Below are 19,167 nucleotides of genomic sequence, written 5' to 3' on the forward strand. Positions count from 1 at the left end.
AGAGAGATCTTGGTTACACACCAATGTCCACCACAGAACCTCATTCAAACAGTTCATTTTTCTTCTCCCTTGTTTTCAACTCTGAGTGAAGAGCAGTCCAGCAAAGCTTCACACTAGAAGGCTTCCTGTCCAAGCCCCTCTGGTACGCTCAAATTCCAATCCTTTATGCATCGTGGTGGCATTGAGAACACATTGAGGCTTGAGAAGGAATGGTTTTGTGTGAGATGGGAGAAGGTAAGGTGACACTGCCTAAATGAATGAAATAAGCCAAGCAAGGATTTGACAGACCCAAACCTTCCGTTTATCTCAGGTTAAAACACCTTTCTTTTGATTATTATTTTTTTTGGGTTCATTTCTGGATCAAAAAATGGACTCTAAAGAGTAATGTGAGTATGATCACTAGGCTGTGAAATGATCCTGTGATTATAAGGAATCATCTTAGAAAGTATACTTGTAGAGATAAACAAGACAAGGTCATGAATTTGCTTTTGCTTTTATTATAAAAGTAAAATAAAAAATAGCATTTATAAATCCAACATTTTTTCCTTTAAAGTATTTGATCTAAAAAACATATTTACAATAGCAAAATGCAGAAAAAGGGGGAAAATACCATTTTCAGCACTGATTGTAACCATGTTTAAATATTGACATGTACATGATCTTTTTTAAATCACAGAGATAACCACATTAGAAAAAGTAGTAAGCCTTTTTTTATTATACACTTAGTAACTCTCATTTTAAAATATCCCTTTTGCTAATTCTTAATCTGAATGCACACTCAGTGGACGGCCAGGAGGAATGCCAGGTGGGGCCTGTGATACCTTTTAATGACAGTGGGAATGCAGCAGAGGGACAGCAGCAATGACAGGAAGCAGCTGGTAAAGCTCAAGAAGCCATCTCACCCCCAACGAGGCATCAGCCCAGCAGAGTGCTGTGACTGCTAGACACTATCTGTAAGTGAACCGAATTAAAAATTCATTTAGGAATCAAGAAAGGAAGCCAACTTGAAAAGGCTGAATTAAATCCAGAACGATCCAGGCAGGCTGGTTTTCCTCTGAGCACCTCTGGATGCATGTTATCTTTCTTCACTTGGATAATGTGGTGGAATTTCAGAGCTTTGGTTTGCGTGGTGTTGGGAAATGCCAGTGGGCTAAATTTTGCCTTCTATAGGTCCTTCCTGCCCATACTCGTGGGGCATTTTGTTAAGAGTTAGCAATGAGCTGCCGCTGGTCAGAGACTCTGTAAAGCTGAGTTTGCGGAAGGACGTCTCCACGCCACTGTCACAGATGCTGTCATCTCGGAGCTCATCTGAGTGGGGAGCAAGCACAGAGTCACTGAGGAACAGTGGGACTAAGGTGAAGCCTTCACTCTTGTAGCGCTTTCCATTCTAGCCTGGTTCCAAGTACAGCTCTTAAAGGCTTGTGGGCTCCATCAGCTTCTACCAGTCCCACGTCCAACCTACATTGCCCTGCTAGTTGCTACTATTCAGTGGGTGGGGAGCAGAAAACACAGACTAATATAAAAGTGAAGGCATTAAAATTAACCAAAGGTTTTTCTTTGTTTAGCCTTGTGTTTATCAGGATCCTTTCTGAATTCTCTTGACTCAAGGTACCTTTTTATCTTTAGAAATCAGGTGTTCTTTTCCAACCACTGAGTTACTTGTTTAAAGTGGGGGAGATTGCTAAACCCAGGCAGAATGGAGACAGAAGTAGTAACTAAAATTGAGATATCTCTCTGGGCTGTCTATGCTATTAAACACTATATACTGCCCCAAAAACATTTTGATAGCAAAAATGTAAGATGATTTTGATGAAAATGAGTTTCTACTGGACAGTTGGGTCAAATTCTCTTTGTTGAGAAATATCTTTAGGATCTGAACAATATGAATTCTTTCTTAGAGTAACCAAGGGAAGAGAAGTCTAATACACACACATTGAAATGCTATCATCTTGTATGTTAAATTCCAATATTAAAATGTTAGGACTTTAATAGCAGTCACATAGCTATTTTCTTGTTACTGATTTATTCAGTTAACCAATCTTAATGCCAGGCATGAGCTATTATAAAAGAATTACAAATCAAGGGCTTAATGCTTTTTAAGCATTGTGTGGAAAGAGCATGAGGCCATGAGAAAGATATAGATCGTTTTCCTAGTGGGTATGTCATTCCTTTCTAAAGTGTGCATGACAGCTGTCCTTGTGCCCCTAGGAACGCCTGCCAGACAAGGGACGCTGGTGCTGAAAGTGAATGGTAAGGAGAAGCCAGCCAGGTGAGGGTCTCTGCACGGAAGGGGAAGGAAGGCTCAGAGGTACTACTGCTGAATCCCGCTGTGAGCAGGAGGAACACATGGGGGCTGCAAGGCAGAGGGGGTGGGAGGAAGGGCGAACAAAGGTGACGTGTTTAAGAGAGAGAATGAATAAAGAGGGGATATTGCCCTTCTTGGCCCCTGACCCACCTTCATGGCCTCAAACAGTGCTAGGTACCCAGGCTGACCTCAGCAGGGATTTGCTGAATGGGTGAATGAACTGGAGGGTATGTTAGTATGTACTAACAATCTCATTATTTTTTTTAAAACTGTAACACTACATGCTGTCCAGAGAATGGACTGGAGAGAGATTGGCACCGGGGAAACTGATTAGGAGCTGCTGCAGGAGTCAAGGCAAGAAATGAAGGTGGATGGACGAGAGCAGCTATCACAGAGAGGAAGGACCTGGGCTGATGAGCGGTGGTAGGAGCAGTAAGTAGTGGTGGGCAACTCGTAGGTTTTTTTCTTCACCTCCTGGTGGAAGGGCAGTATTTCTACTTATACGGCGAGCTCTGAGTGTGGGCAAGTGTCCTGTGTAAGCAGGGGGAGTCAGCGGGCCCAGGACTGGGCTCTGGGGGGCTAACACTTTACAAGGTGAGTGTGCCGTGGCAAAGGCCAGAGTGGAGCCTGTGGGAAGCGGGAGGCAGGGGCCGACCGTGATCACGCCTGGAGCAGGGAAGCAGGGTGCAGAGTGGGTCTGCCCTGATACTGCTCACCACCACAGGAGCAGCTGGGTGGGTGGTGGGCTGGAGCTGCCAGGCGTCAAGGAGAGGAGAGAAGGTGAAGAGGCAGAAAGGATAACTCTCAAAAAATTCTTATAGAAGCTCTGCTGTGTACGGGAACAGAGATACTGGGCTGTAGCTAAAGGGGATGTGGGGTAAAGGGAGCGATTTTTTTCCCATTTGTTCTATTTTGAAAAGCTGAGAGAAACTACAGCATGCTCGCTGGTGATCCCATCGGGAGGGAGACACTGCTAGTGTGGGAGAGGCCACAGTGAGAAGGGGTGGAGATGGGGCGCGGCAGGAAGGGGAGGTGGGGGGGTGGGCTGAGCTTGCCGCACACACACCATCCTCTGACGGACAGGGTGGTGCAGGCGCAGGCTGGTGACTCAGCACCAAGGTGAGAGAATTCTAGTAGTTCCTCTGTTAACAGAATGTGAAGTGAGGTGGCTGGATGTTACCCATCCAGTGAGAGGGAGGGGTTTGGGGGCCTGGGAAGAGAAAGTGGGCAATTGTTGTTTAAAGAGTGGGAGAATCCATTTAAAGGGAAATAAGGGATTTGGGGGATGTGAAGAGAGGCCACTATGTTCTATGTTTTAGGTGGGAGACAGGGTCAGGGTTAGAGTGCAGGGACAGGCGGAAGGGGGGAAGACCCCTGCAGGCAGGAGCTGGAAGGACCAAGCTCATGTGGCAGTGATCACAGCATCAGCCAGTCTGGCCCTAGTCCTGGTTCTGTAAACCTTGCTCTATGCAGTTCTCTCGTTTTTCAATTTAAGAAGTGAGAGAATTAATATTTACCTTAATCACCCACATCATGATGTTCTTAGTATTTATTGTTCATCTAAGAAACTCATGTGTCAATGTGACTGTCCCTGGGAACAGCCTCCTCTCCTTAATGGTAGTGTCAAGAGGGGCAGCAGGAGAGCTTGTGAGCCCAGGGGAGACAGACACGTGGGACAGAACATTCAGGAGACATGGTGGGAGGACCTACTACCTCCCAGGGGGCTGGGGACATTGGCCTGGGGAGCAGGAGACTATCTCAGCTGCTTTTCCTGTTTTCTCTTTACCTATTTGTTGCCTTGTGGAGGCAGGTGAGAGAGGCAGCGAGGCGGCCTGACAGGAGGTCTGGCCCGGGCTGGGGGCTGCAGTTCCAGAAGTGTGGAAGGCCGCCTGGATCACTTCAATGGCTTCAGTGTAGCCCATCTGTCTCAGGGCCTCCACCAGCTCTTTTATTGTTCCCCCAGAGACCTGCGAGAGAGAAATAATGAAGAAAGGGTATATTCTTGTGTTCAGATGTGTGCAAGGAACAGCCAGGCAGGCTGTAAACACACCAGCACACCCCTTCCCTGCTGCCTCCCCACGGTGAGGGAGCCAGGCAGTCCTGGGAAGGTCAGAGTGAAGACATTTAAGAAAATACAGTGTTTTTGAATCGAGTTTCCTGTTTCAGCTCAGAGACCACTCAGGAAATCACAGAGAAGTGGCTTCTATTAAGCCGAGAGAGTGAGGAGAGTGAGAAGGTGCTGAGCTGGTGAAACTGGCAGAGTGAAGCGACACAGTATTCCTGTTTAAGCTGAAGCTCTGAAAACCACTGAGAAATAAGGGCTAAAAACAACATTTCAGCAGCAAATAATTTCACCCCTTGTTTTTCTATCTTTTAGTTCTAGAAATGAGAGCATCGCGTCCCAGAGAGCTCCTGACACGTGGCCAAGGCCCAGTCTCAGACAGGAAGATGTGCGCCATATTGATCACAGTCTAGCGCTTGTCCCGTAACAACCCTGACCTCCCAATGACATTATTACAGGAAATCTCAAGGTATCTGAAAACAGCCTTGTTAGGAAGGTGGGTTCCATCCTGGCCTGGTGCGCCTCCAGGGTGAGGACTGATTCCTTCCTCAAGGGGGAAGAGGGAAGGGAACTGTGCCAGGTCAGTGGTATCGAATGAAGATGGTCAAGGACCTCAGGTGATGCGTTACCTCGTAGTTATCCATAAGCGTTTTAGAAGGAGCAGGACTTAGCCGGAAGGCATTATTTAGTATCCCCAGACCCAATTTTTGTGCCAGAGTAGCCCAGTTTTTGTCTGGATCAGGGATTTCTAGCAACTTGTAGAGCTGCACCTTCGCATCTTCAGTCAGCTGTTTCATGTCTCCTGAAGGAAAAGAAGAAATACAGAGTTCTAGTTGGCCACAGGCTTCAGAGGGACTGGCCACGGCCACGCTGCTTGCCCTACGGTGACTCGTGGGAGCGATCAGGTTCCTTCACTGAAGGCAGAAGTCCGGCTGAGTAACAGCAGTGTATATTCTAGCTTATGACTGGATATTCTCCTTTGCATGCTTTCACGATCTTCGGATTCTGAAATAAGCCTCTGTGCCATTCACAGGACACCCTGGGTAATGCTGGCTTCCCCCTCTCCCCGTTAAGTGACAGTGAGGAGATAACCCTGGTTAAGAGAGCCCAGTTCTGCAACTCACCTTGCGCCGGTGAGTCATCGGATGTAAACTCTGGCTCGTATGGTTTCCCATTTAATATGTCAAATACCTGTTGGGAAGAAAAACATGGGGAAACATTACACATTAAGGCATCATGAAGAGAACTTGCTTCTTTGTAATAAAGGACCATCATGTCCTTGTTAGGAGGGCCAGGACCCCCGATGGAGGATTGGGGAGGAGTCAGTACCAGTGCCCTGTGGGGCAAGGGCCCTGGCAGTTCTGGGCTTGGGAGGATGTGCGGTACAGGGGCTGCCGGGGGGGTGGGGCTCACAGACTCAGGGCTGCGGTCCTTCTAAGGCACAGGTAGTCTGGGCCACCAAATCAGTCATGTATTGGTCCAGCAGTAGCTGGTAAGTGATGCCTCCCTGAGAGCCAGGGCAAGGGCTGAGCTTACTCGGAGCTGTGAGCTTACTTCCTTGCCACCCCTCCTCCCTGGTAAAAGGCTTATGGGAATGAGTTGTATAAACTTGCTCAAACCAAGGCATATATATGGTCACAAGGCTTGGTGTTAGCTTTCTGCCACCATCTGCATTTTAACTGAGGGGCCAGAAAGTCTTAGGTTGAAAGAAAAACAGTTCCATAGCTACAGAGGCCTTTCATGTTCTCTGCAGTCACTTGGTGCTGGCCTGGGTAAGGACAACATAGGTCACTGAAGTGGGTTACTTTCTGCATTCTGTGGTGAGGCTTCTGGGAAGGATGGGTGCTTGAGGTAAAAGGAAAACTACGTGGTCTCTCTGCCAGGGTCACTTAGCTCAACCCACGCAGGCACAAATGGCAGTTTCTGGATATGGAGCAGTGCCCCTAAGAAAGTCCATTTTTGTCACGTAGGGCTCTGTAGGCTGCCCACCTCCTCCCTCTGGCTCTTCTCCCTGTCTCCAAACACCCAGCAACTGCTTGTCGCCTTCAGATCCCAGCTCACTGGAGTTCTGAGGAAAGCTTTCCATCTGTTTATTCTATGTTTATTGAGATCCTCAGAAGAACCCCAGTTTCTTTTTCTGTTCAGAAATCACTCACCAAAGTTCTAAACAAACCATAACGTTTACTCTAGCTTCGGAAATTGAGATGGGGACAATTCTGGTGTGAGTTCACAATGGGACATTCCTGCCTGAATTTTCCATTTTCTCTGGCCCAGCCCTCTCTCACAACGGAGCCCTCATCTGAGGAGGCACACGCTTTCACACTCAGAATGCTGCTGACCCAGATCTTCTATGGATAGGCTTTTCAAGTTAAATATGGCTCCTGACAAGCAGACTTTCTTAAAAATAAAAGGCATCTGCTTTGGGGAATAAATAACCAAGAAGCCCATCTGTTCTTGCATTCTGAACTGTTAGCTCCCTCAGGAGCTGCCATCAAACAGATGGGAGCCACACTCACCTGCCAGTTGGTGGCCATATCTAGTGGTGTGGTTCCAGGCACGACTCCTTCGTCCTCCCCATCCTTTTCCCAGGAGTCGTCCAGGTCATAGAGAGGCTCAAAGTTCTCCACCAGGGGATCTGCTCCTGTGAAGTCAAGTCACACAGCATTAGGTAAACCCAGGTCTTGTCAACTTCAGCTGCCTACAGGGGTCAGATTTCCCAAGGCAAAGCCCAGTAGCCACTGGAGACAGTTACCTGGATAAGTTTTAATACATAAAATATGTTTCTACTGAAATAATTCAGAGAACTTTTAAATTCTAATTAGTTTTGACTGAAAGGTGTCTGTGATACACTGTGTAGCCAAGGACACTTTTAAAAGCAAAAGACTTCGAATACGCTGACCCTCACATTTGACTCTCTAAACCAGTTTTCAACTGAATGATGCGTCATTAATCTGAGGAACATAATGACAGCCATTTACAGGGACTGGAGTGGGGTGACCCCTTAGGATTAAGGTCCTAAATGTTCAAATTTATGCCACCAGTCTGCACTTCTCAGCCTCTTCTCCCATTTGCTCAAAAGAGCAAATATGCTTGCTGTCTGATGGCAACATGTTCCATTTTATTCCTGGCTAGAGCACTGCCAGGGCCCTGATACTTAAAGAAAAACACCAAAAAAAGGAAAAAGAAAACCCACAAAAAAACACCCTGCTAGGATGTATAGTTATTGAAAAATGCAGGGTTTATCTTGGAAAATCCAGTCTGTCCCGCAGCCTGCAGCAAGAAACCACCAAAAGAGCAGGGGTTAGAGCTAGAGTCAATGTCTCAAAGGCTCGGAGACTATGTTTATGGGAGAGTGTTTAGCTGGATGCCTAGTGAATAGCAGTAAGTTCAGCACATCCTTTGGGGAAAAGAACTTATTTTTATCCTGCTAGAAGAACATTATATTTCTGCCAATTTCAATAATAAGAGGGTGTCAATGCAACTCAAAGAAGGATCTTAATGCCATTTCTCATTTCTGTCTCCCAGTCCTAGCCTGACCTGTGAAGAGGCAGGAGGTATCTCCTGACCATGAAAACACTGGAGAAACAAACTTATAATCAGTAACGTTCATTAGAGCTAATGAACAATTTACAGCCATGAAGGGAGATGCTGAGCTGTGTTCCATGAGTGACCTTCATGACTTTGAGCTCATGATTCAGCTTTCCATCTGAGTTTGTGGAGATTGTTACTTGCTACTTCTTCCATGGAATACTGAGAATTCATGAGAAAGCATTTTTTAAAGGGTTATAGCTTCTTGACTGAAGGCATTTCTTAATTATAACCAGTGAGTTCCCAAAGTATATGCAATCAGAGTCTCTTGTTTAAGAAAAAGTTCAAGTTGACAAAAGAGAAAAGGCTGCTGCTTATTTGGGATATGATTTTACTTGCCAAAAAAAATGTGCTGCCCCTAAGAAAAAAGTTCCTGTATCTTCCTGGACTCACTTTTTAAAGAAGATATTTAACCTGCTTTGTTTTCTTGAATTTATGAAGTGTTTACTTTCTAAAAATATTTTAATAACCTCTAAAATAAATCTGTTGTTGAAGAATTGTGATACTAATTTCATTAAACATTCCTGAGATTCTAAATATACAAGACAACAGAGGTATGAGGATGAGTAGGAATACTTTCCGGTACGCCTCAGGACTAGAGGATTAAATGGAATAACACCTGTGATCTTTTAGCAAAGCAGGGGAGAGAAACACAGTAGAGAGAATGTAGTCCAGAAGTTTAGAGTGATTGGGTGTGATTTACAGCTATGCGCTGCCTGGGACCCTGGTCTCTCTAGTCTGTTTCCTTGGCTGTAAGATGGGACACAATAATGGTACTTATCTCAAAGGGCTACTGTGGATTAAATGAGCCAGTGTGTGTGAAGTGCCTAGCATAGTGCCTGGTACTTGGTACACAATTTCTAGCGCCTTGCACATGGCAGTACTCAATCCATGACCCGTTTTTTCCTATTATTCTGACTTCTCAGAGACCTTTCCTACAAAAGGAAGCTTATAATTACTTCTTATACCAATAAACTTTTCTTCTGGGGAACTTTTTATGTGATCTGAGGCTGGTACTGCTCAGAGTTCTGCAAGGAATTAAATTCAACTTTAAGATCTCGTCATAAACACACACAGTCCAAAACAAACAGGTTCATTAAAGAGTGAAAACTAACCTGTCAGGAGGAAGCCTAGGACTGCTAGTTCAAACACTGCCTTTGGGGCAGTTAAAGTGTGATTTCCACAGAACTTTTATTTACTTATGCCTTTGAGCCGCAGGTCTGTGGCTTAAAGGTGACATGGCTGCTCTACTGAAGCGAGTTTGCATGCCTGAAACCTTTTCCTGTCACTATCTGCCAGGTCGCCTTACCTGCTGCTTTGAGAAGAGCTGCCAGTCTGGTGGACCCTCTCCCAGCTGCTATGTGCAGGGGTGTAGTTCCATCGTAGGTGGTACTGTCTACATGGGCATCACCCTAAACCCAGCCCACACAGAAAAGGGTTAATGGACGTGCACTCCCCTTTCTGTCCCCACCTCCCATCTGCATGGCCTCCCAGGTTATATTACTGTTCCATTGCTGTTTGGGCCAGGCTCTGCCATTGAATATATCCCGACCTGGACGTGTCTGGCAAATGGTGATAGGAATGCCCAGAGCTGCCACTCTGAAGCCTTGAGTAGATACTAAACAAAATAGAGCTGACAATAGGGAGAAATGCTATTACCGGCATTCATCTTTGAAAAGAGTTTCCTAAATCTGACTTGGGGATTTAATGCAAAGGCAAACAAGCACGCCCTTCACCTCCAGGAGCAGGCAGCCAGCCAGGGAGATGTTGTCGTGCTCCACGGCCAGGTGCAGTGCCGTGCGCCCAGACTTGCGCTCCTGGGCGTTGACGTCCGCCCCAGCGGCTACCAGCAGCAGCAGACAGGGCATGCTGTTGCTCATCGTGGCTATGTGGGTGGCGTTCAGACCTGCAGCCCAAGCAGAGACAGTCACGGGGTCGGAAGGCTCTCCCAGACGGCCCTCTGTGAAGCTGAAGGCAATGGCAAAACTGGATCACAGGGATGGGATGCTGCTGGGGTCAGCATCTAGTGCTGAGAGTCTTTGCTCCAGAGAGCCTTTAAAGGTGCTGTAAATCTGTCATTCTGCATGTAAACCCACAATCTCCTTTTATGTTCTCAGGAGACACTGGTAGCACATAAAAATTCTCCAAATAAATGATGCTTTCTACACTTCAAGATTCTGCTTTTCCCTCCTACTAGCTATTCCAAATCATCTTTAAAGGGATTAGCTACGGCAAGCAAGTTCTCATAAAAGATGATGAACTCCAGGTGACTAAGGAAAGCACTGTCGGGTGCAAACCAATAAACGCATTTATCAAACACCTACTAACTGGCTGGAAAACAGATAATGTCACACTGTGATGTGTGACTGTCTCTTACCTTCCCCATTGGGGAGGTCGATAAGTAGTGCCGCCTTTTTGTGCTTGAGTAAAATACTGAGAAGTCTGTCATGTCCTCCTTTGGCAGCTAGGTGCAAAACAGAGTTACCCAAGCGGTCCAGGAGGCTCAGGTCGGCTCCCGCTCTCAGCAAGTCCTCCACCACAGCCTCCTGCTCGGTGATCACTGCCAAGTGCAAGGGCGTCTGGGAAGCAAAGAAGAGACAGATACTGGTCAGCAGCAAACACCTGTAACCCTTCAACTTAGCAGCTGCCGCTGCAATACTGGAGTCATACTGCGGGGCCATTTCCCATTCCCAGATTAACTCCCACCTTTAAAAATAAGTTACTCTCTGTGTCACATCATGTGTCCATTAATGGACTAATATTTAGCCATTTATTTAAGATTATAATTCTTAATAGTTTTATTGTTCTTTACTACAGTCCACTGATTGTTGATATGTTAACTCAGCTAATCATAAATTTAGTTTTCTTGAATTTCTTATAGGAATCTATCTTCAGCTGATAATACCATATGTTAACAAAATCAAATCAAGGCTGTGGTTTTACTGAAGAAGTTGAAGTGAACTACTCAATAGAAAGTAGTTAACAAAAGGTGCTGGCCTTCTATATGCCATGGGAAATAAATTTGCTAAATTAAAAATACTGTTCCATGGACTGGCTTCATGAGACCAATCAGTAGAACTCTTGCACCCCCATCTTAAAAAAGGTGTCAGAAGATGCTGAAAGTCATAATCAGGACAAAAGAACCATCTCACCAAGAAGGCTCGGATGAACAAACAAGATGAGCTGCTGACACCCAATAGGAACATAAATAGTTATTTGATCACTCTGCCCGCAAAGTGGTGCCTCAGTGAATCCAAATGAGATGTTTTGAAAACTTTGTTTTTAAAATGACCAAGATAAACACAATCATGAAAGTATCTTTCAAAGAATTGAGGTTACCACCCAAGAAGAGCAATATATTTTTATACAAATCAGTCTATTTCAGAGGAGCCTGTGAAATCCAGTCTGTCTGGTGACAATTTGCCTAAACTTGCCCTCTCAGTGAGCAGTTACTGGCTGCAGCAGCGACAGCAGGTGGGCCACCCAGCATCTGGGCAGGTGCAGAGCAAGCACAGCACTTCAGAGCTGGGTGAAAGATGCGCTGGCCAGCTAAGTCTTCATTACAGTGATTGTTTAATACAGCAGAAACAAGACAAGGTTTTTTGCCAAATTTCCACTCTCATGTTTTTTCATCTTTTAGGACTATACCCCCGCTTGAAATGGAATGATGTTTTCAAACTTTACATTCTGTGGCTAAGAGGTTTCCTCTTGAAAAATTAGTAAGTAACAAAAGGCTGTATTTATTAACATGAAATTCCATTTGGGGAGATGAGGAAAGTCTGAAAAAGAATGAGATTGTAAAAAAGATCTGAAATTATAATATACTATTCAGAAATTAGGAATTACTTCTAATATAATTTTTTCAAATTACACAAATTCTCTCACCATGAGTAAGAGAAACTTTTTTAAAAAAAGTTTTCTTCCATGGTCACATCAAAGGTTTTCTGTGATATTTCAGGCTTTAGATCTTAAATCCCAGAATTATATCAAACAGTTACACAGTGTGGAGATCCAGAAACCCACATGCTATGCTTGTGAATGTGTGGACTGATACAGACACTGTGGAGAACCAGATACACAAAAGCCTCCCAGCCCAACTCATACATATATATCTGAGTGACACAATCTACAAGGGGATGTAGATGAGCATATTCTTTGCAGCATTATCTATGGAGGTGGGAAGCAAAAAGCTTACTAAGTGTCTACTGCTGGGGAACAGGTACATTATAGGTGGAAGATGTACACTATAGAATTCCCTTCAGGAATAGGAAGTGTACTAGCTGTACACACAGCTGCATAGACAGATCTATATATATCAAAGGCATATATATTGATGTGTAGAACAAAGCTACTCATGCATTAAAAAAAATGCAGAAAGAACTCTACACACACAAATGAGTGCATGTAAAATTGGTGAAGCCCAAATAAGATCTGTGGATTGTACTCATGTCAACGTCCTGGTTTTGATACCGTTTTACAGTTATGCAAGATGCTAGCACTGGGGAAACTTGGGTGAAGGGTACTTTTTGGCAACTGCTCATGAATCTATAATTATATCCAATTAAAAATTAAAAGGTTAATGTAGAGCAAGAGCACTATGTATAATATGATGTAGACTCTGTGTGAGAGGAGACTAAAATATCTATATACTTAAAGTAAATATGCTTATGTAGCTAATATCTGGAAAAATACAAATAGAATAGTTATATTTGGGAATGGGGCTGGGAGACTTGCATGCTGCCAAGGGAGGGCAACTTTGATTATCTAGTGTATTTTCTTGTGTACCACTGAAAAATGAGGAATATATATTTGCAATAAGAATATAAAAGAAAAAATACATGCACTAAAAACCCCACTAATGTTCTATATGAACATATGCATTTAAAACTACCCCTATCAAACACTGAGGTAGTTGTCTATTTTGGGGGAGGGGGCTGGGAGAGAAGAATGGGGATTAAAGGCAATAGATGTCAGAAATATTTTCAGAAAAATCCTAACTCTATGCACTTGGATTATTTTGTGTGTGGATCTAGAGGGTGGGTGGGGAGGGAGATTTGATCATGACAGATGGTCACAAAATGTACTAGAATTAGTGAGTGGTATTTTGGGAGACTGTCTAAGACAATTGCCAAATAATCCAAATTACTTAAGAGAACTGTATGATTTTTCCATTAGGTATAGTTAATAGGGAACCTTTATGACAGATAAATGAAAGTCCAAATCTTAGCCTTTTCTAGTTCAAAGTTGCCACTGGGTGGCATTTGAGACCTAAAAGGCATACAAGGGGATCCAGATCCTTGCCCACCAGTGAGAACAGTGTAAGGAGGGGAAAAATGAACCTGTATTCTCCTGAGAGTCCCCAAATCAGAAGGCACGGAAGGGCCCGAAGTGGCAGTTTCAAGTATTTTGCCTCTAGCACATGGGGGAGCCTCAATATATGTAACCAAAGATGCAGGAAGGAGTTTAGCACATCATAAATCACAACTACTAACCCTGTTGTGTGGTGTCCTCTGCAAGTCCTATTTATAAACAGAAAAACAAGTAATTCCTTGAATCTGACCTACAGGCAATGAAGTTAAGCAGTCTTTGAAATGAGAACTGAGAAGCAGCAATATCCTGTTCCTAGTTTTATTAGTACAATTGTGAGGGTTAAAAAGAAGTAATCAGTCCAAAAACCTGAAAGAATCAAGCTTTATGGGTCAAATGCCTTCACAAATACTATCAACTGCTGAGATGGTATGAAAATTTTGAGAAGATACCCTTTCAATGTCTATCTAAAATTAGACGTCACCCTAGTTATTTTATATTCTGAGTCAGTAAAGAATCCCCAACTTCATTTTTCTTTTGACATTACGCATGACAGCCAGAGGAAGAGGCCTAAAGCCTTAGATCAAATGGGAAACTTATTTTCTCTTATCAGGAAATGCCTATTCACAGATAAAAATCTCTTGAGAGCTACATATAAACATTTTAGCACTTTTGCTTTGAGAACATAAAAATGATTCACGTAGCCTACTTTTAAAATTAAGAACTAGGACTGGCACCTTTACTGTGCAAATAATTGTACATGATTGTTGTCCATATTTTGAGACAGGGAGATATGCTTATATGAGGCATCGGAACACACCATCTGGGCCGAGGAGGACTGGGGGGCAAAGTGAAGGGAACAGGAGGCTGAAGAGGGCATGAGGCCAGGAGCCAGTAGGGCAGGGGAAAGACAGCCAGGAGGGAAAGCGCCCCTCGGGGAGGAGGGGGCAGCCCTGTAGAGCGAGCCCTGCTCCCGGTGCATGTGGTAGTGTTGTCCTTTGGCCAAAGGCTGGCCCAGCTCTCCACCTCCCAACCCCTGGGATACAGGCGCTGGTTCTGCCCAAGAAGTTTCAGTATCTTTTCCTCCCCTGAAATCTGCTTGTGCCTGTCAGGCAGCCTCATTACATCTCCAGCTCCCTTCTCTCTCAGCAGTATCTGGAGACCTCTGCAACAGAGTTAGTTCCTCCAGGTGCTTTTGAGTCCACCTAATTTCTCTTTAAACCTGATTTGGGCAAAAATCTTCAGTGTTCTCCTTTTACCTCACTTTGAACTGTCTTTCTGGTTTTGAAAGACATTATCCCCTCCTCAAGCAACCTTTTACCTTTCTGTGTTTTGATTCCAGGATCCTTTATTTAATATATGTTTTAATCTTTATGTCAAAATGTGTTTCAGTAGACTTCAGGATTCTTGTATATTATTGACTCTTCAATGTTTTTCAATTTTCTTTTTCTTGACAGATGTGCCTTATTTACTCTAGGTTCTCATTCTAAAATGGCTTGGCTAGGGTTGGGAGTAGTGGGTGGATAAATGGGTGAAAGGGGTTGAAAGGTGCAAACTTCCAGTTATGAAATAAATGTCATGGAGATATAATGTACAGTGTAGTTACTAGCTAATAGTACTGCACTGCATATTTGAAAATTGCCAAGAGTAGATCTTAGAAGTTCTCATCACAAAAAAATTGATGACTTTGTGGTGACAGATGGTGACAAAACTTATTTTGGTGATCAATATCATGTCATTATGTTGTACACCTGAAACTATTATTATGTCAATTATACTTCAATAAAAAAAGAAGGGGAAAACAGTGGAGACTCTTAACAGATTTCTGAAGTTCAAAGTTTGTCTTTCCTCAACAGGATGCTGAATTTCATTGTGGGGTACTTGCTATTTATACCCACAGGTTAAAGAATCCTAATGCATAAAATAACATTCCCAAGTAATGGCCTTTTAGAGTATTAACACAAAACAAAGTATTTTGTTGAATTTTTCTCCTGTTAATATTATTAGAAATAACAGGTACAGACACACATATGTGTACGTGCAATTTATGGATTTTTCTTCAGTTCTCTCCACGGTATGTCTGCTTACCTGGTAGAGATCATTTCTCATGTTGATAATGTCATCAGAAATCAAACCAGATGTGACTTCTAGCAAGTCCCTCACAAGCTGAGCATGAAGGTGGATGATTGCTAAGTGTAAGACACTGGAATGAAAACATAGTGGCAGTAATCAGCTAAAGTTTTAATAAGAAGACAAAGATTCCCAACATATGATCAGATATGCAGACTGAACTTGACTTTCATACCTTGGCCCCCAAATGGTTTGAATGTATAAAGTGTCTTGAATATGAGGCGGGGATGTTCTGTTGCTGACCCAAGACTGCTCTCCTCATTTATGGTGCCTGCCTGGCTCTGGGGACATGCATGTTGGACTCTTTGAGGTATAAAGGCACCCAGGCTTTGAGGCGAAGAGACCTAAATTCAAATCCCAATCCTGCCACTGCACTGTGGTTTCAGGACCTTTTCTGCTCTAGCTTTTCTGACTTCCCTTGACATACAGATGATACACATAAAATGCCTGGCAGTAGGAACTGTTCCAAAAAAAATGCAGTTACATCACTTAGCCCTGCCACCCTCCTCCAAAATACAGTGTAGTGGCTTTTTAAAGATCTTCCTAGATGCCAAGAGGGAAAATGGATCCAGGCTTTTCGTTACTGAGAGAAGAGATCTGAGGCAAACTTCTGAAGGAACAATGTGATTATATTTTTCACCCTCAATTATTCCCTCTGCCTGGGCAAAGCCTACTCCATCCTTCATATTCCAATTCAAACCTTACATCTTCTCTCAGCAACTTAGGCAGAGCACGTAGAGTCCCTTCAGTTTACTGCTTGGTTATGCAAGTTTTCTGCAGGCCTCTCTGCCTCTTCGGCTGGTGACCTCCACTGGGGCTGGTTCTCTGGCTCAGCCTTATAGCCCTGGCACACAATTTAGGCTCTGAAGGTCAGTATGTTAGAATGAACCCAAGGGCTTATACGAATGAGGCCAAAAATAGTGGTGAGTACCAAGCACCACTTCCAGGGACAAAGGTTTTTTCATTGTAAAAAACCATACCTTTACAATTAATTAGAAGTGACTCAACAATAACAATAAAAGTGGTTACTATTTGTTTAGAGTGCCCATTCACCAGCTGATGCTAAGCATCTGATGTACATTATTTGCTATAACAATAATCCTGTGTGGTCGGCAATAGTATCCTCATTTTTCAGATGATAACACTGAGATTTGTAGGTATAACAGAACTCAACCCAGGTCACATAACTAGTGAGTGGCAAAACTGGGATTCAAGTCAGGTCTGTCTTGCTCCAAAGCTGTCTCTTAACTCCATAAACTATCCTGCTTGAGTACGTGTGCACTACTCTGCAGAGTTGCAGATGAATATCTAAGACGATAACTATTCCACAGTATGGACAGACTGCGAGGCAGAGCACACTTAAAAGTATAACATGGTGTCAATACATCTGGGATTTGAGGCACAGGCTGAATGTTTAATTAAAGCTATTAGGTATCATTTTATTCAGGCCACTTTCTTAGCAACAGCAAGTACATTTTACTTGGGAGTGACAACTGCACAGGAGGGCCTAGCAAACTAACATGTGACTCAATTACTTGAGACAGACTTTCAGATAGTGCTTTCAGGGTTTCACCTCGTCTCTTGAAATACGAGGCTGGAAGATGACTCCTGAGAAGTGCTTACCATCTGACACGGGCATGATGCACGTATACTAAGACAGCCCAGTACTTTGAAAACTGCCTAAAAATTTCCCTGGGCAGTTAAGCATTTCATAGCAGAAGTACATTTCCCCTCCTCCATAAATCCTCACACCCAATGGGACTTTCCCCAATACCAGAAGTTTTTATTATTTTTTTTCTTTATTGTATTTTCTGTGATGACTAATGTCCACAGGATTCAGATTAGCTGAATATGGCAAGTTCAATCCAAACATGAGGCCTGAGCTGTGAAGGCCAACAGCTATCCCTTGTCCACATTCTTAAAAGGACTCCTCTTTGGCCCCCCCCATGTCTCATCTAGCTGTCCTCTCACTTGTAGGAGTATGTTTGGGGTCCTAGGAAGGAACTCTAAGCATTCATTTTCTGCTTGGGGGGAGAAGGCCACCTCATTGGCCCCTCCATACGTGTCCAGGGACCATACATGTGTGTGTGCTTTCCCCTCAGTGCACCCACTTGCACGCATATACTTTGTAACCCTTTCAACAGTCCCTTTCTAGCTTGTATGTGCTCTTCTTTCTGAGGTTCAATTCAGCCCCTAAAAATGTCGCTTGAAACACCACTGTCTTGTCTTGGTTAACTGCTTTCTCTTGTGGCTATATGCAATTGAATGCTAATTGGATTATTTAACCCTGTAAAACACAGTTGGCTGTTCACAGCATTACACAAAGAAGGTTGTACCAGTTCCTCACATACTGCATAACAAGGCCAGTGGTTATACCACATCCTTGGTTACACTGCAAGGAATGAGAACAAAGGTCTCTGTTTGAAACCCTGAGGTTGGCACTTTCCTGAAGCATTTGATTCAAGTTTTAAACTGAGGTTTAAAACACAGCACTCAAGAGCTCTTCCATAGAAAAGGATTTCTTAGTGTTGATACTATTTTAGGAAGGTTTTAGATAAGGCACCTGACTTGAATCTGAGGGCTGCTGTCTTGGTATGTTTACAGGCTTTTGAGATCATTGCAGAAGTCTTTTTGAAAGGATTGAGAACCGTTTTAGAAGCAGACAGGTGGCTTTTCATATGTAAGCCCAGAAACAGCAGAAGTGGGAGGCACGGCGTTTGGAATGTCAGGCTGCCACATGATGGGGCCTGAGCAGCCACAGCAGTGCAGTCTGGTTACAGACTGGTGACACTGAAAGGCAGTGAGGAAGGAACCAGGGCTGGGGAGGAATGACAAGGACCCCTCAGTCACTGTGTTGCTGTTGTCACACTGTGTTTGCGGAGCTTTCTCTCAGGTACATTGGCATCACAAACGTGCAAACTGGGAATGACACGCCCTGTGGGGACCTGTTGGACCAAATGTTTGCTTACTAAATATCACTCCAATAAATAAAGCAAGGCTTTTCAAAAAGTCCCATTCCCCCCTCAGCTTAGTTTTCTTGCCCATAAGCATGTACTCTTAGATGTAGTCTCGCTGTTCTTTGTCCAATGGGCCAGAGCCACAGGACAGGGGAAGAAATTATGCTCTTCAGCCTCAGTGACACATTCCTTCCCTTGAGAGAGTGTTCCAGTCACAGGACCCAGCGGCTTTGAACAATTCTTTTTGTCTCTAGCTAGAATGCATACAACACTTTTCTCTCCTCCCTACCTAAAACAACCCTTGTTTGCCAAAGTCCCGACTTACCTGTCCCCGTTCTCATCCTGCACTGCAGTGAGATGGCGCTGGACAGCCAGCAGCATCTTCACATCTCCTGTCACTGCGTAGTCAAAAAGGGCATTGGCGTGGCGCTTGGCAAGCTGCATAGCCTTCTCTAGAAATAAGTTATCTGCAAGGTAATGACCACAAGCATAGTTGAGTTTCCTATACTTGCTCTACTGGTATGATGTGCTCGAGGCCCACACCATTGGCATCAGTGTTCTGACACCTCGACACACATTTTAGTTGGACATGCTCCTTTCAGTGCTTCTGGACTGTGTTCACTAGAAAAAGCACAATTAGAAGGTGGCTCACTGACAAATACAGAGTCTGATATGAAAAATCTTTCTACATTTTGTTAGGGGAAAAGAAGCTCAGAAATGTCTTATTTACATAGACCATTGGTGTTCTTGTCAAGTTCACTTCCCAAAAGTCAGGGGAAGGCAAATTGTAGCCCACAGACCAAATCCTGTGTGTGAGC

The 19,167-nt window shown here is 43.9% G+C and overlaps 1 protein-coding gene and 1 long non-coding RNA gene across 3 annotated transcripts in view; one reads left to right on the top strand and one right to left on the bottom strand.

Moving 5' to 3' along the window:
• Positions 1 to 477: 477 nt before the first annotated feature.
• NFKB1 (nuclear factor kappa B subunit 1) overlaps positions 478 to 19,167 on the bottom strand; it is a 118,253-nt gene continuing 99,563 nt past the window's right edge. Inside the window, exons 15-24 of the mRNA XM_037020165.2 lie at positions 18,675 to 18,816; positions 15,351 to 15,465; positions 10,333 to 10,534; positions 9,692 to 9,861; positions 9,265 to 9,367; positions 6,884 to 7,008; positions 5,492 to 5,558; positions 4,997 to 5,169; positions 4,092 to 4,272; positions 478 to 1,308 (exon numbers count right to left, since the gene is read on the bottom strand). Coding sequence (XP_036876060.1) covers positions 1,151 to 1,308; positions 4,092 to 4,272; positions 4,997 to 5,169; positions 5,492 to 5,558; positions 6,884 to 7,008; positions 9,265 to 9,367; positions 9,692 to 9,861; positions 10,333 to 10,534; positions 15,351 to 15,465; positions 18,675 to 18,816 — 1,436 coding nt within the window. The 3' untranslated portion in view covers positions 478 to 1,150. The remainder of the gene's footprint in view (positions 1,309 to 4,091; positions 4,273 to 4,996; positions 5,170 to 5,491; positions 5,559 to 6,883; positions 7,009 to 9,264; positions 9,368 to 9,691; positions 9,862 to 10,332; positions 10,535 to 15,350; positions 15,466 to 18,674; positions 18,817 to 19,167) is intronic.
• LOC118972720 (uncharacterized) lies at positions 1,224 to 4,990 on the top strand. Of its 2 annotated transcripts, XR_005061794.2 has the most exons (4): positions 1,224 to 1,355; positions 2,209 to 2,250; positions 2,598 to 2,737; positions 4,683 to 4,990. It is a non-coding gene; the product is annotated as an uncharacterized lncRNA (long non-coding RNA). The 2 variants fall into 2 exon arrangements; XR_012131641.1 differs by having other exon boundaries at positions 2,209 to 2,737.

Source organism: Manis javanica, chromosome 5, assembly GCF_040802235.1.
Source record: "Manis javanica isolate MJ-LG chromosome 5, MJ_LKY, whole genome shotgun sequence".
In the NCBI taxonomy this organism is placed as follows: domain Eukaryota; kingdom Metazoa; phylum Chordata; class Mammalia; order Pholidota; family Manidae; genus Manis; species Manis javanica.